The following is a 26,223-nucleotide window of genomic DNA, read 5'->3' as shown; positions in this document are numbered from 1 at the left end:
CGGACCGAAAAAAGACGAAGGAAGCTGCTGTCAGTTTCGATTTATCATGAGAATGGAGTAAAATTTACATATTATTCTCGGTGGCACGAGATCCTGCAAACCGTTGCTTCATCTCACCCGGTTGTGTGGTTGTGTGTGAGTTGTAGAGAGGCTCAGTTTGCGTTTCCGTTCCCGGGCGGGGCGAGAAGAGGAATCATCTCCTTCATGGCCGAGGAAGCCCAAGTCCTTGGAGGTCTTTTCAGTTGATCTAAAGACACTTCAAACCGGGAACCCTGATACAGGATAGTCTCCCTACGAAGGTAACCCTTTCCTGCCTTGTCTCGGTCGGTCGATAGAATAATAGTACCCCTGATTGCTTGCCGGTCGCTTGATTGCGTTCCAGAACCAATTTTCCACACTGGCCACCGATAAAACTCTGCTACGGTTTACATCGCGAGAGTTTTGTTGTTTGTCGAACGAGTGCCGGAAAAACTCTGCCTAGAATCCTCCCAAGGCCAACCTTTGTAGGAGAGTAGAATAATTCGGTTTCTTTTTTTTTTTGTTCTCCAAGGCTTACATTTGACACCCTTAATTTTCTTTCGATTGTTTGCGTCCCATGAGCGGACGTTCCAGGTAGCGGATTAGTGACGGCCATGATCCTTTGAATTGGTAGAAGGTTGGATAGAAAATTTAAACAACCGATCATTAAGGGACAGCAACGCACATCGCAGGAAATGGTCTGTTTGTACGGAAACAGGAATTGCAGAAAACAAACATCAATGTACGATCGCCGGTTGTTTTAATTAATTTCATATTCTCGTGTGAATGAAAGAAGGAAAAATTAAATTAAAACTTTGATCCGAATCGAATGAGCGCGTGAGCAAAAATGAACACGATAGAAAGGTTTACGATGATCTGAAAATGGAGTGCTTTCTATTTGCTAAAAACCCCATTCTGCAGATGTCCACCGGTTTTGTGGCGACTGGTTTTCGCGTAAAGAAAATACTCACGAACCGGTACTGGATCGTTCCAAGGACCAGAACCTTTATGCCGTAACTGCCTTACTGGAAGGAAATGTAAATTAGCATTTTCCATTCAATTGCATTCGAGCGAGGCTGGCAAAGGAAGTTGACAGAAAGGAAAGATTACCAGCAGCTGGAAACTTTGCAATATAACGAATGGCGATAGTACTCCCCGTATGCCAGCCTGTACCTAATCCGGTTTGGTTGTTTGCCTTCCACGCCGGTGTGCCAAAGACGAATGGCAATTTTAACTAGAAAAGACCAACAGCTACGAAAAACGATGCAAGGGGTCTTTCGCAAGCCCCGTTTACAAAGGGAACTACACCGGAGGGAGTGGCACGGGATGGGGAGGGAGGAAGATGGTTACATTTGGAAAAACATTCCCGACAGGCAAGGACGACAGGTATGAAAAAACAAAACTCCCAACCCTGTCATAATGGGATTGTGCCACGAAGGATATTGTGCGAAGGCAAAGAAAAAGGCTAAAAGGACGCATATCTTCTCTAAAACAGAGCATGAATCTTTTTCCAGCGAGCGATTGATCACTAAAAATAGAAACATAAATGGAGCATAACAAAATATTACAGTCTGAATAATTGTTTCTATCTTGTCAAATTCTCCTTCCCTGCGGAAGCGTGAAAAAATATTGACAAATTAAAACTGCCCAGATGGATGATAAAATGCTACGATGTAGGGTTACTCGAAAAAAAAAAACTTGCGAGATCAGAAAAATAAGATCCTAGCAAAAAGGAACCAGTAAAGCGGGCACACACGAACGACCGACAAAGATTGGCGAACATCAGCAAGGAATTAACTCAACCATCTCAACCTCGAGCAGAGTTGTCCTCTTGAACGATCCTTCTTGCGTGAAAACGGCGGAAGGTTGCGATCGGCTCCGAAGGACGAGGAACCTCGCCATGTCTCTTACCAGCTCGGCAGCAGACCAAATCTCGGCAGCAGAACCTGAAACTTAACGAAAGGAAACACCTGGAAATACGAGCCGTCGGTGAACGGTTTCCGTCCGGGGCCACCGGTTTGCACCGATGGGACGGACGATCCTCTGTCCGCCACTCCCGCGTTCCACGAGCCAACGTTTTCTCGAGCCCCCGGGTTTCTTCCTTCTTCCCAAAAGCCTTTGTTTGACAGTTGGGTTTTCGCCGCTGCCGTACCGGATTGGCCTTCGAGTGCTTCGAGGGGATGATGGTGATGGTCTGCCGGGAGGAAGCTGCTGCTGGTCAAGGATGCTGCCATCGGGGGGGTGGGAGCGCCGGGGAATGGTTGAACACGTCGAGCTGCTTGCTTTGTCGGGGATGGCGCAGTTCTAACAGCTTGAGATTTTTGGTCCTTTGTTTTCGTTTTCCGCTGTACGATCGCGCGAGGATGGGATCGAGGATCGAGATCGGTCGAGAGGGGCGCAGTACACGGCTTTGATGCAGGAGCAGCAAGATCGAATTTCCTGATATGGCGGAGCTGCAGCTCAGCTCATCCGGGTGGATTATTGTAACAAACTGGATAGGCAGGTAAACGAATCAAACGTGTTTACCTTCTTCTCCGGGTGAAACAACGAGTCTCGGGTGCAAAATCTCTGAATTGAAACAGCACAGAAAGATCTTCGAATTATTTGGCTTATAAATTGTTGCAACCAGGATGGATTAAGCCTTCAAATCTGAAGCCGTGTTTATCGCAAGGACTTTTAACGTTGGACTGCAAAACTGTCCCACTTATTCTCGAAGGGCATTAGATAAGCAAACAGGAGATGATAGATAACGCAATGCATAAGGCGCATCACGGTACACATTTCAACGATCCTGCAAAATCTGTCGACAAACTACCAGTTTTCAGAGAGCTGTCTTATCCCTTGTCTCATGTTCTATGTAGGCTTTTTCTCAGTAAAAGAAAGTCTGGAGTGTTGAGTTTTTCAATGTTTTGTTGTTTATAAGAAGAAAAAAAAGATCGATCGATCTTTCACTCGGTTTCTCCTCTGCAGTGCCGATGCCGTCCATTAGCAAAAGCAACATCATGCCGCATCGGCAGCTGGCCGATCATCTGCCGACCGGGGGCATGAAAACAGAGACATAAAAATGGTAAAGGAAAACACTGTCCGTTGGAAAATCACACGAGAGGGAGAGAGTAGAGTACAGTTTGAGGTATTCGTAAGAGGACAATCATCTACACCTGGTTCACTTCTTCGAAATCATTCATCGGACAGCCGGACCCGGTCACGTGTGCTTCGGATTGATTATGTCAAAAGGTGTGATCATCTTTGGCCCGGTTGGAATCCTGTCGTTGAAGCGTGCAGGGTTGTTTACTTCAGATATCCTGGAATGATTTATAGTGTTGGGGGTTTTTGGAGAAATCAAAGGCGAATAAAAATAGTAATATGTTAAATGAATTTGCGTTAGATGGAGAAAGACGCAAGTTTATATTTTTGTTTTAGAAATACATTCTATAATGTAAGATGCTCGAAAACGGTGGAAGATAAAATATTTGCCACCAAATGTTCCTGTGTTGCAAAGAAACACAATGGTGGAGTTTTTTCCGCATGCGCTAGGGAGGAAAAAAACATCCCTAAAAAGAATAACACTTTTTTTTATCATCCACTCACCGTCCAGCCCATCATTATCCACCTGTCATGGCTAACCGGGCGGAATTGTTCGTCAGGTTGGATGGTTGGAAGATGTTAGATTAGGTAGAACTATCTCAGGCAACACCCAGGTCTGGCCGCCAAGGACTAGGACCCGCATTCTTCTCTTGACCCGCACCGCAAAGGATGATGAAATAAACAACAAACAACGAAAGCAAAAGGAATAAAAACAACAGGAAGTGCCACGGTCCTACTGCGCCAGCACACTTCGGACCGACTAGCGGGACTGTTTATACTGGGCCCGCAACCAAACCAGCAATAACATACGATCGTGGAGCGATCCTTAAAGCTGGCGCTTGGGAAGGAGAGTCCTTCGCAAATAGCAGCAGCAACGGAAAGCAACCTGTCGCCGGCAATCGGAACTCCAAAAGGGCATTACAAGTGGGAAGGAAGAGATTTGGGACAGGAAAGGATGGTCAGAGAAAAACATACGGCAGGCGACGTGTACCATCGCCATCAACATCACCATCATCATCATCATCACCAGCACCACAGCTAACGTTCGAACATTTAATAAGCGTACGGTCGCTGAACGGATGGAAGGAACTGTTGGGCGACATGCTGGAGGGCACCCAGGTGATGTCCGGGTGGCAGGACGCGAAACGCCACTTCCGAGCGCCTCGGTCTTTTCGGAAGGTACAAAAAACCACTAACCAAAGGTGAACGAAGAAGAAGGACGATCAGGAAGAGTAAAAGAACGAGGGGGGGGAGAAAGTGATCAACAACACCGGCGGAGGACGAAGGGCAAATGGGTGCTTACGGCAACAGCTTGCCTGCTTGGGGAGGTTGGAAATGGTCGTTTTTCGAGGCCGAAACGTTGTGCAGCTGCCTGCCACAAGCACCGGTCGAAGATGGCTGAAGGTTGAACTGAACGATGGTACGATTCGCGGTCTTTCGAAGGGCTGATACTGAAAACACAACACACACACACATAATGACGAACGAGTGAATCAAATTGGGAGCTGTTAGGTTTTGGGTAAAGTGAACACAGTTAAAGCAACTGCCCAACTTGGCAATTATCCTTGGCATTAACAAAACAGAAAGACGAGTCTCAACTAAGTTTATCCGAATGCGCCTTGCAACGTCTCAACACACCATCGGCACGAGCTTAAACTCAGGTTAGGATTAACCATCGAAGGAAGTATCACAAACTAGGGGACAGTTTTAAAAATTTCGACACTCTTACAAGCAAAAAAAAAACAATATCTTACAAATGTTAGTTTAAAAAAAGTAACTTCCACAAAACGAGACCTTATATTGGTAAAAGTGACTTTCGTTTTGGACCACAAACGGTTTAGTCGTACCAGTTCGTTTATCTGCGGGTGTCATCGATCGGACGACCATGCATTGCAGCTGGTGGATTTTTCGTCGTCCTCCACTCGTCCTTCCAGCATTCCTCCAATGTTCCCTGTCCCTTGCTATGACTTTCCTAGTAATGTTGATGTTTTCATTATTATGGTGGTAGCAGAACTTGGAGCGTTTTATAATCTGGTTTTAGCTACTACCAGCAGCATGCCAGTTAAGCTCATGGTCGGGCAGATGGCGATAATTGAGATCATGCATCATGTTGAATAAGGCTCCAACTATGCGACAACTGTTCAACGAAGTGAAATACTCGAATCAAACAAACCTTTTAAACGAAAAGTTGTTTGAAGATTGTTAATTGTTGACGTTATTCCAACAGTTTTTCATGTTTGCTCTTCATTGAATGTTACATTTGATTTTGAGATTTAATTTCTTCACGCAAAAATAAATAGCCTCAAAGAAACAAAGTAGCGTCCACAGGCAAATAAGATGTCCCAATCGTACTTTCACCATCGCTGAAATAACTTTAAAGAGAAAAACGTATGCTCAATGTTAACTTATCGCCCATTTTTGGGGGTAAGAAATACTGTTCCACTTTTTCTTCATGTGCTCGGTGTTCATGTAAGATGTTGCCTCGGACGAATTTCGGCATAAAATTGATAATTGTCCTCAGCGTCTGCAGCCACGGGTGGGCACGCGATGATGCATCGAACACAGGATCGGCAGGTGCATTCTTTCTGCTTGAAGAGAGACACGTTGGGGCAACGTAATTTGTATGGTGGGCTGTTGAACATGCAGAGTGACCGTCGAAGACCTTTTAATGTCTTGAAAAATGGGAGAGTTTAACAGCCGGATAACGAGTACCTTGCGCTCGTGCCATTCGATGGCGAACATGAGACGTAAAGGGTATGCCATTTAACATGATACTTGTGTCAAGCAGGAAGAAAGCTCATTATCATTGACTAACAAATAAATCATACTATATAAACAATTTAAAGGGAAAACAAAGCTTCAGATCGAACAGTTTTTGAAGCTACACATTTAAAGTTAATAGTTACTTAGGCACAATTTGGTTAGCTAATTGTAGCTGTTGCAAATAATTTCGTTCGATATAAAAAAAGTCTCCATTTTTTTCATTTTCAACATACGATCGAAAGCCTCCATCAATTGCCAAACTGCTCGATCCATCTTCCATGTATTTTTACAAATTTCACACCTTTCCACTAGCACAGCGCAGCGAAGCGATAAAGCAAAAGGTCCTGGCACCTTTCCGACACGAAAAACCTAACCGTCCAAATGTTCACCCATTGGGAGAATTAATGCGACGTATTCCGTGCTCGTGCGGTTTACGAGAAATCGAACATTTCGTTACATTGCCAGAACAAACCCGAACCTTTTCACAGCTGGCCTCGGATCTAGGACATTCGTTGCGTTTTTCGACGTTATTCCAAATAGTGAAACAACAAAACGGGGATAAAGAAAAGGCGTCCCTTTTCGATATTTTGTGGATAGGAAATTTTGCCGAAATTTTCCTTCCAAATCGATCGTCCCGGTAAGTCATCTGCCGCACGAGCCGGCACTAGACGAGGATAATCACCGGTAAGGACACGATCGGAAATGAACGAATGGTTCCCTCCGGTGTCCAGGTATCGGAGCGAGCGAACCGAAAAGGAAAAAAAGCTATCGACCAAACTGACATCACGAACGATTCATCAATCTTCATTACACCACCGTTTGACCGGGGCGCCGTTTTTGATGATTGGCGTCAAATCAATCCATACCGTCGAAGCGGTTGCTCATCAATCGTCAGGAAATTTCCTTTGACCGAATCGAGGAGGAAATATTTGTTGTCAGCGTGTATTACCTGCCCATACAGGAAGGGCTGTATGTTTCCTTTGGATTTTGGTTTAACCTAAGGCATCTGCTGCGAACATAGGGCGTAAGAATCATCCACGCTGATGGTGCGAACTGCACGTTGCCTGGCAACGATGCCCAGATAACCAGATTGTAGGATGTAATATTTAAATTGTAGGATGTAACTATTATAAATTTCCACACACGTTAAAACCTAACGATTTTGTTTTAATGGTGTGAAACAAGTGTTGATCGATTAGGTTCCAGGGCACTATTTCCCGTTGTGTTAGGAGAACGGATTACAAGAACTGTTGTAGCAACTGAAAACACAAACTAAACCTAAAAAGAAATTACTTGCTCAAAATTCGAGCCATCCAACATGCTTTACTATATTGATAATTTTTAAGTCCAAACTTTAAATCGTACCGAAAGCTGCTCAGCTCCTACATTGTACAAAAAACAACCCCAAATGCTCACACTACATACACACTACAAGACATACATACGAGCATAGATGAGTATGATCGATTCGTAACCAGAACGCGCCCGGAAGTGGGAGCGGTTCTAATTGTCCGATTGAAAGAATGGGAAAAACCTGCAATGGGGTGGAAAAGTTTATCCCGTCTCCCCTTCTTACCTTCGTACTTACCTACCATACGACATCCTCCACCAAACTAAACAACCCCATCGCGATCGAACAGCGGTATCGAATCGGAATCCCCTTCGATCGTTTTACAACGCGCTCGCTACGACGACAAGGGTGTGGCACTGTCGAGTGAAAACCATCACACTGGCAGCAACAGCGGCAGAATCCATTTGGTAATCAGCTGGTTCGATTGCATACCATTCCGGCAATGTTCGTTGAAGAGTCGCGTAAAATTACCATGCGCACGCATCGGATCGTGCAAGTGCCTCGATCCGCGATCCGGAGTCTCACAGTTCATTCGCTTTGTGGTCCCCTATTGTTTTGTGGGGTCGCCGGTTTTTCGGGCGCTTCGATGCGTAACGTGCCTCCGGTTTGAATGCGAGATCAACAAATGTGTACCGTTATTCTTCAGCGAAACGCTCTAGAGGCAGGCTAATATCTCTCTACAAAAAGTAGATAATTTCAGCCTGAATTTCTTCAGATTATGATTCACACAAGCATGTTTTAAATTTTCTCATAATCATGTAGGTAATGGTTTTAACAGTATAATGTTCTTTTAATCACAAAAATCTATTCCTGGTCCAAATATTTACTGCGATATTTGCGCAAAACTTCATTCAATTTGGAAAGAAAATGGGAAATTTCGTCACGTGTTATGCCTAGCGCGGCACTACACGTTAGATAAGGCACCTGCGCCATAGAACTATGCGCTCCCCATGCGGTGAAGAGATGGCCGTCGATGGTTTTGCTACCGATCGTGGTAACAACTCGGCATCCGGATACCCCCCGCTTCTGTAACATCGATCCTATCATTTCCAACTGGCCCGAGTCCGTTTTGAATGTCTCCAGCGTCATTGCTGTGTTTGGAGGTTAAAGAATTGAAATCATTTTTATGTCTTGAAGGATGGATGTCCTTACATCGGCACAACTTACCGATAGAGATGGGATTGTTGCAGGGTAATATACGTTCATTGTACGATTTCGCTAAATCGCTTAAACCACCCAGCAAAAGTTGATGTAGTTCTTTGCGCTCGTTCATCAGTTTTCGGTAACCGTTGACGCCAAGCGTCAATAATGTCAGAAGTACATCCAGCGACTGCGACCCGGAAGCACGGCCAGGGTAGAGTCGTGCGATGGAATCAACCGTCGTTTTGTCGAATCCTGCAACGATTGCTCCTCCTACCGGGACGAGCAGATTCTTATCCGTACTCTGAATGAACGCATCGATTCTTCCAGCACGTGACCCACGTTCAAGTTGGTGGCAAAAGAACGTACTCTGCAGTCCATACGCGTTGTTTACCACATGTGGTACATTGTACTTCGCAGAAAGCTTTGCCAGTTCTAATATATCGTCACTATTTCGTGGCGCAAAACAGCTAGTTGTCGATAGGAGGCAACAAACTTTATCAACGCCTAGTTCTTGAATTTTAGTCTCAAACGCAGCTAGATCGGTAGCGAAGGGAACTGACTGTTTTGGAGTGGTATGTTCCTTGGACAGCACACTATCGATAACGATTGGAGTTAGGCCGGCGGCAAGGATGCTTTTGAAACAAGATTGCTGATCCACCCTGGACCAAAGGACGAACTTCGAGTCTGGTCTTTGAACGTGGATAGCACGAAGCGTGAGCATAACAGTCATTCCGGTGGCCATCGGAACCACGGCTGCGCTCGAACAATTGGGCACACCAATGGTGCGTATTAGGTCACGGACCAAGCTGTTGGTAAGATTTGCCATTAACGTCGAGCCAGCGGCCTTCGGTTGAGCGGCGGTAAGATTACCGGAACGGCCAATGCCATGAGCAAAGTTGTAGTGTCTCCTACGAACAAGATCTATTGGGAAAACAACATGTATAACAAATTGATTAGATATTCCCTAAATAAAAAATCAATAATATTCCTACTCACCGCAGATTACCCGGCCTTCTCGTTCTCCGACGCCACACCGGGAGTTGAAATTGTTACTGTCGAGCATTGCTAGTTCTGCTATCAGGTATTCTATCGTCGTTTCGTTCCATCCATCGTGTGGTATTTTTTTCTGAAAGTAATCAATTGTACAATCTAATTTGAGTAACACTTTTCTTCACTGTATCACAATGAAGTTCACCTTTTCCAGTAAAATTCGAACAAGTTTATCACGCTCTTGTCGGGCATCGTTTGCTATCGACAGATAGTTTTTGGGAACAAGGCTTTCTGCTATAGAATTTATCGTTTTATCATTCATGGAATGTTTCTTTGGTAAACAGCACACAACAAACCGGCAAAACGGATCCTGCTGAGTTTTAGATTCTTTTGGGATTGTTTACAATCTAATCTGTGAAAACTGTCAAATGGTCTACCATTTTACTTGAAGGGCTTGTATCACTGTCAAACTGGCTTGATGACTTGGCTTGATGACTAAAAAACTGGTCCTTTTAATCAACATGTTTTAGCCATACTTTCACAATCACATAGGAATAATAAGAAGAAAAATAAGTTATCAAACGCACCCAACCTTCATTAGCTGGATAAAATGGCAAAATAAAAAATTATTAACAACCAAAAATAGCTGCCGAATTTGAAATTACAATCGCAGCTGTCAAACGCAACCGTCAACAATCACGAAACGTCAACATGACGACGGTTTTTTTTTTGTTACCGCACTCTGCCCAAGCGAAACTGAAACGAAAGCGGCGGTAAAGTGAAGCGGCAAGTGAATCATAGTTTTTTTGTTTACGTTTTCCCCAGGCAATTAAAACACATTCCAAGCATTTTTGTCCACCACCGATCGCAGGTGGATGCCCAGCGCGTGTGTAATTTCCCCGCCGTCAGTTTTTCACACCTCGAACTAAAATTCAAGGGCGTCCGTGCGATTACCGGGTCCCGATTTGGTGTGCGTGTCGGTAAAAGGTAGCACAAGTAGCGAATTTATAGAGAGTGTCTGTCCATCGGCCTTCTCGGGGCATCGAGAATGGTGTGTCCGTGCCAAGAAATATGCCCTTGAGAACGGCCAAAAGTCGAGTGGTTTGAAGTGCTGACTATCATCAACGAGTCCCGGTGAACAAAGCCGATCAGCACTGCTATGGACACTCCGGCAGTTTCGCTGTTCAACGATGTCGGAAGCATCCACCTGAACCGGACAGACCACGATCAACAGCGAGCCGAAGAGGAAGAAGACCTGCTGGATCAGCAGCGACGCAAGGACGAACTTGCTAAAGAGCTGGTTGGCGCGTTCGATGATCTGCACTGTGATGATAACGATACGCTTAATTCGCTTAACTATCGTTCGAATTACTCCGATGGGCCAGATGACGACGACGACGATGCCGACGATGGACGTAGCAGTGAACGACCGCCGGCACCACCCATGCCATCGCTGCCAAGCCCGAAAAGGACGATCCAACCGGGTGAAGATCTTTCGGGTAACGTTAGAGAATTGCGTTTGCTGCTCGAGTCGAAATCCCGCGAGCTGGAGCATGTCGCGAGGGAAATGTATGAAAAGAAACACGTGCACGAGCAGGAAGTCAACGCGCTGAAGAAGAAACTAGCTCTTGAGGAGGCGGCGAAAGATCGCGCCATCATGACCCGCGATCAAACAAAAGAACTCCTTGTCCAGAGCAAAACAAAGATATCGGAATTGGAGGACACGAACGAGAAGCTGCGTGGTAAGGTAAGCGCCCTAGAAGATCGCAACGTGGCCCTGGTATCGGAGCTGGAGCAAAAAACGATGATGCTGCAGGACAGCCTGACCCGATATCGGATATTGGAGCAGAGCACTACGCAAAAAGCCGACCGACACACGGATGCATTGTTAAAGCAGACGGAAGAACGACACAATGCAAAGATCGAAATGATGCAACAGCAGATAAACAATTTTAAGAGCGCGCTGGATGAACGGCAGCAAGAATTCCGCCGGCTGGAGGCTCGCTACGGGGAGTTACAGAAATCGCGTGAAGCACTGCTGATCGAAAAGTCGGAGACCGTGCAGCAGTTACAGGATCAGCTGGAGGACTCTCAGCGCCAGTGTAACAACCTGCTGTCCAAAACCAAATACCAGGGTGACTTCGAGCAGGAACGGTTGCGTCTGCGCAGCCGCATCAATGCACTCGAGCAGGAACACTCAGGAATGCGGCAAACGATCAACGATCTCACGAACCGATTAGAGAAAACGAACAACGAGCTGGACCTGATGGACAGTCTAGTACACGGGCCGCACAAGGGCGTGGATCATGGTGATACGTCGATGGGCCAAAAACCGCAGCCGACCGATGCGGATGCAACGGGTTATACCTTTGCGCATCGTAACCTTATCGGAAGTACACCGAACAACGCTCGTAGCGGCGTAAGCGATGGAGACAATCGGGTAGTACGGCTTAAGAACGAACTGCTCGTTTGTATGACGGGCCAGAAGGAAAAGCGGGAAACCATACGTAAGCTCGAGGAAGAGCTGCACGCGAAGAACCGAGAGCTGGAGCAGCTAAAAAAAGACGAAAGTCAGGCACTTGTTCAGATGAACCAGTACAAGGAGGAAGCGTTCCGGTTGGCGTCAAAGTGTAAAATACTCGAGCAGGAAATGGAAAAAATGTCTCCCGGGGCGTCATCGCCCGGTGATCGGTCGCGATCCACCGTCAGTGATGGAAGGCGGTTGAGTATCGATCTGCGCCAGGAGGCGCTTGAGGATAAGATCTTTAACCTGCAGCAAACAAAACTACAGGCGGACGAACGGATCGAACAGCTGGAGCGTGAAACCGAGCAGCTTACCGAGAAGTGTCGAACGCTGACCAACGAAGCGAACTCCTGTGCGACTCTCAAGCTCGAAGTGGAGAAGCAAAAGTTTCTCCTCAAAGACGCGCAAAGCGAATGCGATCGCCTTAAGCGGTTATACATTGAGATAAGCGGGGTAAAGGACGAGCTCAGTCGCGAGCTGGCTACCCTTAAGGCGCAGGATAGTGTGAAGCAAATAGCTGCCTTACAGGAGCAGGTCGTATCGCTGGAGCGAGCACTACAGCTGGCCGAGCTGAAATCGAATGAGCTTGCGAAGATGTTGGATAAGGAAAAAACAAGCCATGAAGAGCTTCTGAAACAGCTTCAGTCGGCAGATAAGGGTGCTGGAGATGGTCCGCGGCAGAATCACACACCGGACAGGGTGGGCAAGAATATAGCCAACACCTGCACCAAGTGCATTGATGGTTTGGCACAAATCTCAAAGGTAAAGTTACTTTAAGGACATGGGCATTGTTCAGCCGATTAGGATTGTAGTCTTATACACTTGTCTTTTTTTTAGTTGGAAATTGAAAATCTCAAAATGCAGTCCACCTGCACCTCACAGTTGCGCGAAATCAACGAGCTGAAGATGCAACTGAACGATCATCAGGCGACAATCGGAGAGCTACACAACCGACTCGATCTGAAGGCCGAACGAGACCACCTGATCGACGAGCTGAAAGAAAAAGCGGCCCAGTTCGAGCAGATCATCCGCAGCCAGATCTCGACCAACTCGTCCAGCAGCGCAACGTGCGACAGTGCCACCTCGCCGCATCGGAAGGTGTCTTCGCGCGATCAGAGTGTCGGTACGTCCGACGACGATGAGGACCACCGGATGGAAAGGCGCCGAGCCTCGTCAGTCGATGGTGATGCCGAAACGCGGCGCTTAGCCCGCGAGCAGGAGCAAAAAGTGCGCGAAGAGATGGCCCGTGCGTTCGCCGGACAAATCAAGCAGATCGAGGAGCGCTTTCGGACGCAATTTGTACGCTTCGAGGAGAACATCGATACGCTTAAGCACGAACAGTACGAGCGGATGGCCGAGCTGAAGGTACGCACCCAGGAGGTGGAGGTGCTGAAGTGTGCCATCGTAACCGAGCGGGAGAAGTTGGGCGAACTGTTAGCGCAGAAGGACGCAGACGCCCGCGCCTTGTTCGACAAGCAGTCGGAGCTGATGGGCAAGTATAAGGCAGAGGTAGCCAACGGACAGAAGAAGGTGCAGTTCCTGGAGCGTGAGCTGCAGGAGAAGCGCGAACTGGTGGCCAACGAACGTCAGTCGATGGAGAAACTGATCGCACAGATTACCGCCGAGCGAGCGATGTACCGCGAGCGGGAGCAAGAGATGACGGAAAAGTTTCGCGAAATCGAAACGGAGTACCAGAAGAGTTTGGATCTGGTCACGGAAAAGTATCAGTCCGCCAAGAAGACCGCGCTTAACTACAAGGTGAGAACCAAGACCGAACATCTTCCGGTAACCAAATGCTCCCAAGCTTATCTACTATTCCGCATTTGTTTATTCCCACAGAAATACGCTGAAGATAAGGAACAGCACATGCTGAAGGAATATGATCGTATCAAGGAAGGATACAATGCCGCCCTGGTGAAGGTACAAAACCGAATGAAGGAAGCACTGGAGAGCAAGGAACGAAATTTGCGTGAACAGCTGGCCAAGCTGGAGGCGGACTATGAAACCAAGCTGCAGCTGGTCAAGCAGCAAAGCAGTTAGAAAATTGTATTTTCATCGTTTTACGTGATTGAAGTAGTACATGGTATGTAGAATAGTAATATATATACACGCATACACAAGAAACTGCCTTAGCAAATGGACATAACAAACTGCCATATCGACCATCGCCTACTAGTGACAATATTTATACGTTCGCTCGATGCACCGAAGCTCTCTCTGCCAGTAGAAAGATTAACCTTTTTTATACTCGTACCATCGTATGTAGAAACTAGCAATATTGTGTAGTGATAGAATTCTAAAAACAGCTCACCGTCCGCCCGGTCGGTTCTTTGATTACATTTTGTGTTTGTAATTCGAAAGTATTGTACAACCGCTCTTGCAATTTTAACCACCACCTTTAGCGTTGATGGCATGAATGGTAATTCTTATAAAATATGTTAATGTTGAGCAAAAACGAAACAGAATTGTGTTTGATTTGTTATGAGAAAGGACAACCAGAATTTGTTCAACAGACTCATTATATGGCTAATATACTGTTTCACTTTCTTTTGTTGCACATTATTTTTGTCAAGTTTTAAAGGAAAAAGATGCAATTCAATTCTTGTATTATCGTTTGCGTGCCCTAACTGCCCTTGGTTTCTATACTCGAGAAAGTCTTGGTTGATTATTTTCTAAAGGCAATATTTGTACATTTCTGTTTTCTTCTACACAATGCAGTTGTTTCTAAACTCGCCAATTTGCCGAGCATTTCAAAAGGAAGACACTATGTATAATCCTAACTTAGTTCGGATGTTTTCGTCTTTTTTAAAGTAGAAGGGGAGGACAAACCCTTTGGAAAAAACAAACTTCGAGTGTTCTGCTCTTGATTTTCTGGTTTAATTACAAATTAATAAATATTATACAGACTGTCCGCTCATCGCGACGTAAGCACTTATGTTTGGACATTTATCTAACTTCACTGTATCCACTTGAAAATCTTTTGGCACTCGCCGCCAAGTTTGCGCATCGAAGTAGTAGTACGTGCCACGCTCGGTTGTGCCGTTCTTCTCGTACGTTGCAATGCCGGGCACCCGCGTTATCCACACTTTCTCCTCCGTATGATATCGCCAATCTCTACTGTGCCTATGGGGAGTGAGTGAAACCGGGTAAGGACGAAAGAAACAGAGCCGATCAGAAACGTATTCATTTTCCCAACGGAAGATGTAGCGTGACGTTGGGTACACTTACAGTTCCGCCGCTGCCGCCAATTGCATCATATCACCAACGTTCGTGTAAAATAAATAAAATAATAGATCATCCTTATACTTTTGCAACGTTAGCTTCGACAGCTTGTCCCTTATTGACATGTTGATCAAATACTCTGGTGGTACATTGTAGTCGATATCCTGGGGTCTGTATGGGACGTGCGACAAAGAGTGATAGAGAGAACGGAAAATGTGTCATCAGAAACGCTCTTCGCGACCATAAGCTGCCGATGGTTCCTTTACCTCGCAGGCGCATCGGCAAATGGACCGCCAAAACTCGGGTACAGATTTTCCACCGCGGTCAGATTCAAACCGAGCGCCATCAGGTCCTGACCCATCGCTAGCGTCACCAGGTTGGGATCGGTTTCCGCGGCCCGGAGGAACGTTAGTAGGCCCACCATACCGAACTGGTTGTTCACCATACTGGCAGGAATATTCGTTACCGATCCTGTAAGGCAAAAGAGTGACATATGAGACACGTCTATAATAAGCAAACGAAAAGGGACGCTGGATGCATTTTTGTTTTCCAGTTCCTCCTTACCGCTGGGTGATGTTTGTACGCCTCGCTTCATCGCTCCCTTGTCCATGTTAACGTTGGAATTGCCGGAATCACTCTGCAGATCCATGCCCATACCAGCTGCACTCCCTACTGGCCCTCCACTACCACCACCGCTACCCTTGCCTCCCAAGCTATCGTTTCCACCGACGCCGCCACCTCCACCACCGCCCCCATGGTGATCCGGATGATGATGATGGTGGACGCCCTGCAAGCCCTGGCTGGCCGCCCCCATCTGGCTGCCCTCGGCATTTTGCGTGCCGGGAAGGGCCGGGAAGTCTTCGTTCGACATCGTAAACGCAATCTGTTCGGACGTCGGTTGTTTCACCATCCCAACTATTGTGTGACGAAACGTCGTTTGTTGAGGAAAGAGAACGGAGGGATTGAATGTTAGATTAGCAGAGATCTTGTATTCCGACACAATCGGTGGTGCGGCAGATACGTTACCGTACGGTTTACTACCAGGTGGTTGCAGCGCGTTCGACTGCGGCAGGGATTGATCGTTTTGGCCACCGCGCGCGTTCGTGAGCGAAGGGAATTCGGAGAGATCGAGCAGGGGCGGAGTGCCCGTATCCGTCGCACCGCCGTCGACGAACACACCGTGGTAGTTGTTGATGCTATTCCCGCTTTGAGATCCGTATCCTCGCGACTGCATGAAGGAAACCATATTGGACTGCAAAATAGATTTGAATGGCAAAACAAACCCAACTAAGATTATTGGCATTAAACAAACCCTTGGAATTGGAAAAAAACAACACTGGTTTAATGTTCAATGTACAACGCAATAAACCTTGATCTAAACTTCATCCAAACGCAGCCGCCGTTGCTGAACTCACTGTCAAATCTGTTTCTGTATCAATCGGAAAGTAGGCGACGGTATGAACTGATAGGTTTTTTAAGGCATCCACCACATTTTATAGCCGACGAGAACGATGACTACGAAAAAACCCCACATTTATGCATAGGATAGCATGTTTATTGGAAACAGCATTACCCTACTGTACCATCAATAGGTAGGCATTTGTACGGAAATGGTCCTGAAATTCCAGATACCTACAACAAATCAAAAAAGTACCCGACCTCGGGTAACCCCCACGCCATGACAAACGATCTAGAAAGCATGCACAAATAGTAACAAATTGATTTCGGTCCGTAAGGTGTTTCCATTGCATGCATCGCAGTGAAAACGAAGGCTGCAGAGGGGTTCATCTGTTAATTGAACGTAAAATCAAGGTCCAGCTTAACTTTTTATACTGCTACTAAATAATCTTCGCATTTATCGTCTCTATCTTCAAGTCGAAACGAAAACAAACGGGCATCCATGATCAAGGTACATGAGATGTAAAAACATTCCTTCGAGCTGATTGTGAAAAATTACAACACGAATGCCGCACGTCCTCCACTCCGTGTTTCTACCTACGATCGTTGGGATGTTTTGTTTTATGTAAACAACAAAGTAAGTCCCCAGCGGTGTAAATCGTAAATGGTAAGTATACGGGAGAAAACTACATTTGCTAGGAGGAGGTAAACAGGCCCATGATAAGGAAGAAAGGTCATTCCACAGACAGCGAAAGCGATTCGCAGCCGGGTATCGCCGGGGGGGAGGATGGCGGATGTTGTCTCCGGAACCTGAATGGTAGTGCGCGATAGTGTGCAATCTCCTTCACGCCCAATTGATGCATACGAGCCCTCTCGCTGCTCGGTGTGATAATACTAAGACCCGATTATAATGGCCATTTGTACACTACCAACCATTACGTTTATATTTCTTTACCTTTCATTTCTATGAAAATGCATATTGGCCAATGCCACGCTTTTTTCTTACATACCGGGTGACACATTGAAAAAGGATATGCTTTAATTTCAATAAGCCAAGTTGTATGAATGGAACAAAACTTGATTCATCTGTTTATCAGACTCTGCCTACCTATTACTGTGAAGGGTTCTGTAGGGCTAAAACATAGTCTTATTTCGAAGTACACGATGTACACAACAAGCACAACTCCAACCGGTGATGGTATTATACACTTCTAAAAATAGAGTAGACTTCCTAACCGCTGGACAACCCTCTCAGTCCCGCATTTTTAAGTACTGCGTGGCGTTTGCTCCATCTTATCAACCAGTTTTATATATCAACCAGTTTTATAGATACCGGTGAGCCTATATAAAACAGCGCTTAAAACAATTCGTTTCGAAAAAAAACCTACACCTATGATGAGCTGAATGAAATAAAATTGCAAAGAATAGCGGATGATGGTCCTTTTCCGTTGTATTTTGGCAGTCAACCAATCGGTCAGGAACTTGAGAACCGACCACTTGATTATGGTGCTAATATTTCGAGAACGGCACAAACAAACCCACAAGGCCAGGAGGGGAAGGTTGGCCAAGCGAGTAAACGTGTTCGCGTTTATTTTGCGTCGTTTCTAAAATACTGCTGCAGCGTGACTTCATTTGACACATGAAGGATCGTTATTTTTTTTGTTTACATTCAGTTTCTTGGTAAATCGCATTTAAGACACCATCGTTTCGCCAAGCGAGAGAACATACTGTATGCGATGCCCAACATAATTAGATCTAGACTGAAAAATGTGGGTATGACGTGTTGCGTTAATGATTTTAGCCCGATGAATCAGCAACGCCGATAATTTGAAAAACTGCGTATGCCGAGTTGAGTGTCCCCCTCCTCACAAGCGATAAACACAACAAAGCACACATGGCACACATGGCACATTGTACCCGGCAAGGGTCGTTTTTTGGACCACCATCATTATTGCGTCGAAGCACTTCGGCGATCGCGCGCCTTCACTTACATTGCCGATGCCGCTGCCACCGCCGCCACCCACTGCCGTACCCGTTGTTGCTGGGACCCTATGATGGTAATATCCTTTATGTGGCATGTCTTTCGGTAGGGTTGAGAACATGCTTCAACTTCAAATGCACACGCACTGAGCAGAGAGATGAGAAGGTATGCTTCCGGGCGTCACTGCTAGATGTTCTTAACACATTGAATACACCGACGCGAGGGTAGAAAACTCAATTCCTGCTTGCTTGTCTGGGTAGCCTACTGCGCGGTTGATTTTCTAAGCAGATAGCATAACGATAAACTAAGTAGGCAGCCTAGTCGTGGAGCATATCCTACACACTGCACATGCCGCGGATACTCTTTGACAGCCAGCGGAAAGCCAAACTGGGCGAGTCAAATTCTAGCTGTCACTTCAGAACGAGCGAACGAACGAGATGGGAGGTTATGTGCAGCTCGCGAGGAGGAAGTTCACTACCATACGTATTACGGCCAATGCGCTACACAACTGCGCAGCAGATTAGCAAAGATCACTGCCGGCCCACTTCTCCCACCCCACACTCTCCCTGGACCGGAGGATTTATTTATGTTTGGTTCTGTACGCGCCCGCGCACACGCTCTCGCCCGCCACTTTTCACGTTCCTTATGCCCCACGGAATTGGTTTGTTTTGTTTCACTCGCGTGGATTTGTTTCGTGTTTTTTCCCCCCTTTGTTTCCGCTCAACTATCGGGAGGGCAGTGAGCGGGTAGGTTTGTCAACAGCACACTTGAGAAGGTGATAACCAGATGAAACACTGCCGAGCAACTGTGTGGCTTGCTGTTAGTGGGTGTTCCGTTCGGCGGTTTTCCTAAAAAGCGTAGAAATACAAGCACCAAATGCACTCGCTTTTCGTTCTGTAGCGAACGCGAAAAATCAGTCAACACGATACGCACTTACTACGCGGAAGCCAAAACGTGACTAACAAACGGAGGGATGTAACAACAAAAACCAGCGACGCCGGCAAAGATGGAGACGTGCGGCAAGCAACATGCTAGTACCAACACATTCGCAACGGCCAGCCAGATCCAGGCATAAACATGTTTCGGTGCGACGCGAGCGTGAGTTGGTGCAGGTGTTCATATAAGTATACATATATGTTGCTTTATGCTCCGAATGAATGAATGTGAACAACACTTCCAGACTCCCGAAATCGAATAAGCTAAAGAAGATGCAGCTAAATGTTACCAAGGTTGCGTCCTCGTTTGAGTAGGAACGTACGTTATGTTGCGTAATTGTACAAGAAATCAACAGGACCAACCCTCCACCATGCACCATATACCCTTTGCAGTAACATTACTGCTAGTTCAAAAGTTTTTCGCAGCATGAACGAAAAACTTCTGGTTTGATACTTTTCAGATAACGAATGCACTTTGCGTTTCATTAACACGATTCTCCTTTATATTTGATCATCATCTGAAAGAACCAACATTATACGAGAAGAGGAAAAGCGTAGGTGTGTGTACATATGTGGTCGTGTGGACTCCCGTGATGAAAGAAGCATTGGGATTATTTTACAAAAAATCATCCGGTCCAGCGCGAAGAGCATCAACGATACAAAAACAACCGGATTTGCCTTCCCTATTTACACCTAAATCGTTCCAACAGAACTCTTAACCATATAAGCAATTCATAGCTCATAGAAAAGCTCATAAAAGTAAGCCACACTGAAGCAGTAAGTGGAAAACAAAACTGTATTTTATACTTCGACAGGACCACCCTTCCAATAAAGTCTGATGACACATTTTCTACTGAAATTAATGTTGTTCACGATCGATGTAGATCGTTAAGGTGAAAAAAATAAATCTATGGAAAAGAAAACACGTAGACATTCTCACAGTAAGGAAAGAAAAGCAGTTGAAATTAAATTTGAATAAAATCAGATCGTAACAAAAATGTTTTAAATGACAGTAACACATCCCTTTACCAACCAAACCGAACCAAACCAACAGAAAAGAACAGACTGAATGGTGTAATTAAATGACAAAATATCGAAAGAACAATTTACCAAATCAAAATAGAATACAGGATGAAGAACCAACAAATAACAACAACCAAAATAACATTTACATACATTAATGTGAAACAATTTCTTACAAACTACCGTAAAAAATGAAAGAATAATAAAGACCATGACCCATTCGAAGGGAAAAGAAACATAGAGATAAGAGAACTCCGGTACAACGAAGGAAGGAATTGTCGTCCTTTGCCAATTAGTGGAATGTTTTTAAGCGTTGCAAACGGTCGCATTAAGAGGATCGTTCTTCAGTGGTTGTGCGTTTTATTTGTCGTTATGATAGTCAAATAAACGAAATAAAATAAAATGGGCATCGGAATATTTGTTCGAATTGAAATTAAATGCAGCCACTTAATGGAAACAAAAGGATGGATGCATGCCACCAACAAATGCGACATAGAAAGAAAAAGCCAATGATGGCATCATATGAACAATTTCGGCATTTTGAGATCTTCACATTCACCTTCAAGAATTTGCGTCTTGACCAATTGTGAATGCTGCAAAGTAGTGACAGCTGGGATTAATTAATTTTCACTTACCATCGATGTACCGCCGAGTCCGGATAATGTCCTGCGATCCGCGAATCCTCCTGCACCGCCCGCACCAACGCCGGCACCAACGCCGCCGCGCTGCTGACCACCGCCGCCGAAGAGGTTGGAACTTCGGCCTCCACCGGACGCCGCATTGGAGGAGGAAAGTTGCTGCTGCTGGCCGCTGCTGGGGCCGTTACTCGCAAGACCCCCACCCACACCCCCATTTCCTCCGCCCATGATGCCAGTCGCACCGCCGGACCGAGGATTGCCACCGTTCGTGCTGGGCGAGAGGGGTGCCACGGACGAGGAGGATTGGTTGCTTTGCTGTTGCGAGGGTGCACTCTGTCCGAAGGGGCCACCGCCTCCCACCGAACCGCCCACCACCGACGGGAACATGCCGGAGGTCGGGGTAACATGGCCCCCGCTGAGGGCGCTACCGCCGAAGGCACCACCGGCCGAGCCACCCACTACACTGCTGCTACCTCCTCCACCTCCGCCGCCTCTCCCGCTTAAGGACACACTACTCGGTATGCTTCTGGGCGGTTGTTGGAAGTTCAAGTTTGCCATAACCTGCGTTTCCGCCCGCCGTCCACAAAAAGATATACGCAACCCAAACGAACCCACCGGCACCGAAGTACCCGTCAGCGATGCCAATAACAAGCCGATGGCCGCAAAAGAGCGCGGTAATTCCCGAAAGCAACATATAATTGTGGCCCGCAATGACCAAATAAAATGTTAGTTGGTTTCAATCAAATGGATTTTTAACGACAAATCAAAAACGCACAGTACAATGCAACGCAATCGAATCACAATCAATGGTGCCGAAGCGATTAAGGGCGACACAATTTTTGATTGCCGGAGCAGGAGGGGACAGAGCGAACATAAGCGGGACAACGAAGAAGGTGCGCCGCCAGGCAAATATTGGCGCAAAATGTAAGTTTTAGTTTTGGTTGTTTGGTTCATTCATTCGTTTGTTCGATCATCGGTTGGATTGTTGGTTGGTTGGTTTTGGTAATGAGACAGGGATGTTTTAAATGATCCATCGGCAACATCATCATTCATGGATCGTCGTGTTACCGAGGGAGTAAATCACAATGATTTTGCCGGTAACAAGTGGTGTGTGTTTGTGTAATTTTTGTTGGATCGGTTTTGGATTTTTAATGAAAAGAAAGAAAAAATAAATATATTGTTAATACTCGTTGTTCCTGATGCCCCTAATGCTAGACGATATACTATGTGTTTGGTCAATCATTGATAAGGTCCAGGAAGAAACTATAACCCGCATGATTGTAACATCCCAACGCTGAAGACAAAGTTACTATTGCATCCTCAATTTCCTTTCCCCAGTCTAAAAACAATATTTATACTATAGACATATTTAAACTATATGGAATAACCTGCTCACATTATAAAAAGCGCTTCAAATAGCAATTTGTATCGTGGAACTCTCAAGAAAAACATGTTGCTTGACATGACGAATTTAAGGCATACTTTTTGAAATGCCTAAAAATCTGACATACTTATATTGCGTGCAAAGTTTAGAAGGTACATATTATTGTAGCAGTTTCCGCCTAATAACATGCGCCTCCCTGTTGAAACGTAGCTTCCTTTCTCATTCCATCAACGGAAACAATTGTGATCCTTTTTCTCTAGTTTGTTATTACTTCGCTCCTAACGTCGTTCGCTATCTCTCATCATAACGTTCTTTGAAACGTTACCAACTATAAAAGCTCAAAAACACGTTTGATTATTAAATAGTAGCTTTAACATACTGAATTTTACCCGATTTTCACACCATCACATTGTTGTTTGCGTTACAATCGTGCATGAGTACTATCTTATGGTTATGTGTGTATTCAAGCTGGACATTTGGCTTTTGACGCGGTTTGATGAATACTATCACAAAGTCTTCTGACTGTTAACTTTAACCTTGCTTCTGGTTCTATGTTACGCAACTAGATTACTTTCGGTTTTCTCTGGCATAAAAGGCCTCCTTAGTGGCTAGCATGGTTCATCTAACAGCAATCCTAGTTTTAGTTTCTTCCTCAAATTTTCTCAGAATGTTACCCAAATTATAACCCTAAAAGAAAAATAAGAAAGACGGTGGATGAAAACAAAATCGTCGTAATCGTAAACCTACCTAACTTGCGGGGAAACGATTCATAAAAACTGTCTCCAGAATACGATTGGAGATCCTGCCACAGCGAGTCTTGAGGTCTCCGGTTTGCCGTTGTCTAGTGTCCAATAAAATCTTGGCCGTGACTAGAGAATACACAGCAGCACCTACAAAACACGATGATAAAGCCGGAAAATAAGATTTCTCCCATTTACGATGCAATGGATTTTTTAAGCAGTTGTTTCCCAGGTACACCATTGGTTGCTAAGTTCGCTAGCAAACAGTGAAGTATGTTTTTGGCAAACTTCTGTAAACTCGATGCACCCTACACTCGAAGAACACTGCCGGACAAGGCCAACTAAAGGATGGTGGTAGGTGGTTGGTTGGGCAGAATAAAATCATTTTATTCAGCGTCCCTAGAAGAACGGGGAAAAGCTCAACCTGTCCGCACTTCTTCGCGGTCTTTTCGGTCTAAAACACTTTTTTCCGCTTTTCCGATCATGCCCAGGTGACCAGGAAGGAGGGAGACGGAATGTATTTAGTAGTTTCCATCTTTCCTTGTTACCCGCAATCTCTCTCGTTCAGGCAGATTTTCGTGGGAAAATCGCGTAAATAACACGTCAGAAGTGGAAGCTTTTGTCCAATTCATCCACACTCGTCCACACACTTACACAATACGCCTTGTTCGAATCAAAGGCGACGCAACAATAATCCTTTAATTACTCGCATGGCGCGTTAGGATCGAGCGAGAGAAAATGAATTAACGCTTCTTTCCCACTTCGTTGAAAACTACCCACACTGGCAAAACTATGCACACACAAACACGCGCGGGAAAACGATTTATACACGGTACAACGATTCGGTGATTCTGTTTTTCCTATTTTCCGATTCGATTCTGGTCCTCGGTAGTTATTCGGCATGTGTTATGCTCACTTCTTCCGCCATAATCAATCACCGATTAGATGAATAGTTGCAGCCTCATTACAGATTCCCCACGAAGCTAAGTACGAAGTGGAGGATTTATTGATTACTTGCTTACACCAATGCCAAAACCAACCTCGTCAGAGAAGAATCCAAATCCGTGTGTAGCAGCTACACTACCGGAAGCGCCAATATGTGGGGGGTTCGTCGTGTTCGTTGTTATGTTGATTTCATGCGCAGCTTCTCTTTCACCAGCTAGTCGCCCGTCACCTGTCGATGGAAAGAAAAAGGTTCAAGTTGGGTTTGCGGGGCGATTTTTTCGAATCCGTTTCTTCGAAGAGAAAAGCATCTAAAAGGATACGTGCACGTACAACGAATCGTGGATAAGAAACCAAAAAGTACGTGTTCAACCTCCAATTACGGTGCTGTGGTGTTTGTGTGGAGACGTCTTGGACCGGTTTTCGTCAAATTAATACCGTGATTGGTAGACCACAAGTAGAAAACGACGCTATTCGAATCGGCAGTGTCAAACGATGGCAAAATGTGTAATGCATTTCCTTAGAATTAACACCCATTTGAAAATTAAATGGAACTTAGCAGACTTATACTGTCTAGCGCAGTACGTTCTAGTGATTCGCTAATGCATGCCCTAAATGTACCATGTTCCAAGAAGAAACAAAACATTCGAGCGTAGTCTGTAAACATAACATTCGATTCACTTGCCCTACGTGCTCGCTCTTGATCACTTCTCTTCGCTCTCTTTCTGTCCTCAACACTGACTTACATTTCTTGGTTCTGAGATTATCTACAAGCTAAAATGCATTGTAATCGATTAAGGAAGAAAAAAAACGTCGAACGAAAGGAACTACACACTTTTTGCGTATATATTCTTCGGTACTTTGTTTATAGTAGCCTACAAACAAAGCCGATACGACTCCCGACGTCACCTTGAGAGCTGGAGAAGCTCGACGTGCATAACACAGTTCGCTGTCCTTACATATGCGTTAATATGCATTTTGTGCGATGTTAGAAACCAGCGAACGCGTATAAGCAAACGGATATGAACCACGAGAATGTCGATGTAAATAGTCCTTGCGCAGGCATTGAAGATGGTAAAACTATGCTGTATGGATACGGTAGGAATGATATATCGAGAAAAGCAAACCTCAACTTATTTTCCCAATGCACGAGTAAGAGCAGTACCAGCGCCTTGCTTCTCAGTCGGTGTGACAAAGAAGCACAAACTGCCCAGCACGCGAAGAAAACGAAGAAAACACTCACGACCGAAGGGAAAGGTGGAACATAGACTAATTTTTGGACCCGTTTTTAGGATCCGAACGGTTTGTAAACTACAATGCCTTATCGGAAACAGCTGCCCAGTACCTTGGTGATCAGTTTGCAGTAGGATTGGATGGATTTTACACTCGAAAACGGCACACTTTGGACGCGTAAAATATTGGGAAACTCTTTCCGGAGGATCCACTGAAACACTTTCGAGTGGCGAAAAAACTGCTGCTGCCGTTTCGTTTGAGCGAGCGAAAATGAGGAGCTGTGTGCGAGAACAAGAAAGATCGATGGCTTGAGCCCACATCTCTCGTAACAGAGGGAGCGGGTTAGCTAGACAGTTCCCACGAGGCGAAAAACGAGTTCGACCGAGTAGCTCTTGGTGCGAAAATACAGTCCTTTTCATGCCATTTCAACTGCACAATTGTGCCGCAACTGTAATTCATGTTATTTATCTCAATCTACCGCTAACGTTTCTCTAATTTGCTTAAATTAAAAGGAAAGAACCTAACGAATTTCCACTCAATCAATTTAAAATCTAGTTATGCAAGGCAGGAAAGGAAAGCCGGGAATGGACGGACCAAGCCACAGGGACAAGAAAACATATTTTCAAACAAAAAATCTGATTGCTTATTGTTCTAACCCCAAATCTAGGTTTTTAAGGCCTGGTTATTGTGATTTAGATCATTCTATTTTTTTAAATATGAAAGGGTTTGAAGATAGATATAAACACTTGAATAAACCTATTTCATATCAAATACATTGGGCAGGCAAGATAACGCAATTGAGTAAAAGAGAGAGTATGTATCTATTTGAGAGAGCGTTTAAGCAGGATAGAAGG

General features: G+C 45.3%; 3 protein-coding genes across 3 annotated transcripts; 1 reads left to right on the top strand and 2 right to left on the bottom strand.

The window, feature by feature from the left end:
* Positions 1 to 8,020: 8,020 nt before the first annotated feature.
* LOC131284577 (O-phosphoseryl-tRNA(Sec) selenium transferase) lies at positions 8,021 to 9,692 on the bottom strand. Its single transcript, XM_058313439.1, has 4 exons — positions 9,555 to 9,692; positions 9,356 to 9,485; positions 8,384 to 9,280; positions 8,021 to 8,307 (listed from the first exon to the last, which is right to left on the bottom strand). Exons 1-4 carry the CDS (start codon positions 9,669 to 9,671, stop codon positions 8,021 to 8,023), a joined length of 1,431 nt encoding a protein of 476 aa, XP_058169422.1. The 5' UTR covers positions 9,672 to 9,692.
* A 544-nt stretch (positions 9,693 to 10,236) lies between these two features.
* Positions 10,237 to 14,323, top strand: LOC131290074 (centrosomal protein of 152 kDa). The gene is made up of 3 exons (XM_058319457.1): positions 10,237 to 12,635; positions 12,711 to 13,631; positions 13,713 to 14,323. The coding sequence occupies exons 1-3, from the start codon at positions 10,509 to 10,511 to the stop codon at positions 13,911 to 13,913; spliced, it is 3,249 nt and encodes a 1,082-aa protein (XP_058175440.1). The 5' UTR covers positions 10,237 to 10,508; the 3' UTR covers positions 13,914 to 14,323.
* Positions 14,324 to 14,736: 413 nt separating this feature from the next.
* On the bottom strand, positions 14,737 to 25,594 carry LOC131286358 (regulator of gene activity). Its single transcript, XM_058315304.1, has 9 exons — positions 25,482 to 25,594; positions 24,235 to 24,368; positions 23,202 to 23,344; positions 21,068 to 21,631; positions 16,122 to 16,347; positions 15,660 to 16,010; positions 15,362 to 15,566; positions 15,102 to 15,266; positions 14,737 to 14,996 (listed from the first exon to the last, which is right to left on the bottom strand). Exons 4-9 carry the CDS (start codon positions 21,626 to 21,628, stop codon positions 14,771 to 14,773), a joined length of 1,734 nt encoding a protein of 577 aa, XP_058171287.1. The 5' UTR covers positions 21,629 to 21,631; positions 23,202 to 23,344; positions 24,235 to 24,368; positions 25,482 to 25,594; the 3' UTR covers positions 14,737 to 14,770.
* Between the last annotated feature and the right edge of the window lie 629 nt (positions 25,595 to 26,223).

Source organism: Anopheles ziemanni, chromosome 3, assembly GCF_943734765.1.
Source record: "Anopheles ziemanni chromosome 3, idAnoZiCoDA_A2_x.2, whole genome shotgun sequence".
NCBI lineage: Eukaryota > Metazoa > Arthropoda > Insecta > Diptera > Culicidae > Anopheles > Anopheles ziemanni.
This window is presented reverse-complemented; position numbering and strand designations above follow the sequence as displayed.

What these genes read in the sequence shown, in the direction of transcription:
- LOC131290074 (XM_058319457.1), top strand. Translation starts at nt 10,509, where the DNA reads ATGGACACTCCGGCAGTTTCGCTGTTCAACGATGTCGGAAGCATCCAC. An exon ending in GTTTGGCACAAATCTCAAAG is followed by an intron (nt 12,636 to 12,710) that starts GTAAAGTTACTT and finishes TCTTTTTTTTAG; the next exon opens with TTGGAAATTGAAAATCTCAA. An exon ending in AGACCGCGCTTAACTACAAG is followed by an intron (nt 13,632 to 13,712) that starts GTGAGAACCAAG and finishes TTATTCCCACAG; the next exon opens with AAATACGCTGAAGATAAGGA.
- LOC131286358 (XM_058315304.1), bottom strand. Translation starts at nt 21,628, where the DNA reads ATGGCAAACTTGAACTTCCAACAACCGCCCAGAAGCATACCGAGTAGT. An exon ending in GACTCGGCGGTACATCGATG is followed by an intron (nt 16,348 to 21,067) that starts GTAAGTGAAAAT and finishes TCTATTTTGCAG; the next exon opens with TCCAATATGGTTTCCTTCAT. An exon ending in TTTGCCGATGCGCCTGCGAG is followed by an intron (nt 15,267 to 15,361) that starts GTAAAGGAACCA and finishes CGTCCCATACAG; the next exon opens with ACCCCAGGATATCGACTACA.
- LOC131284577 (XM_058313439.1), bottom strand. Translation starts at nt 9,671, where the DNA reads ATGAATGATAAAACGATAAATTCTATAGCAGAAAGCCTTGTTCCCAAA. An exon ending in AGAAGGCCGGGTAATCTGCG is followed by an intron (nt 9,281 to 9,355) that starts GTGAGTAGGAAT and finishes TTTTCCCAATAG; the next exon opens with ATCTTGTTCGTAGGAGACAC. An exon ending in CAACAATCCCATCTCTATCG is followed by an intron (nt 8,308 to 8,383) that starts GTAAGTTGTGCC and finishes CTCCAAACACAG; the next exon opens with CAATGACGCTGGAGACATTC.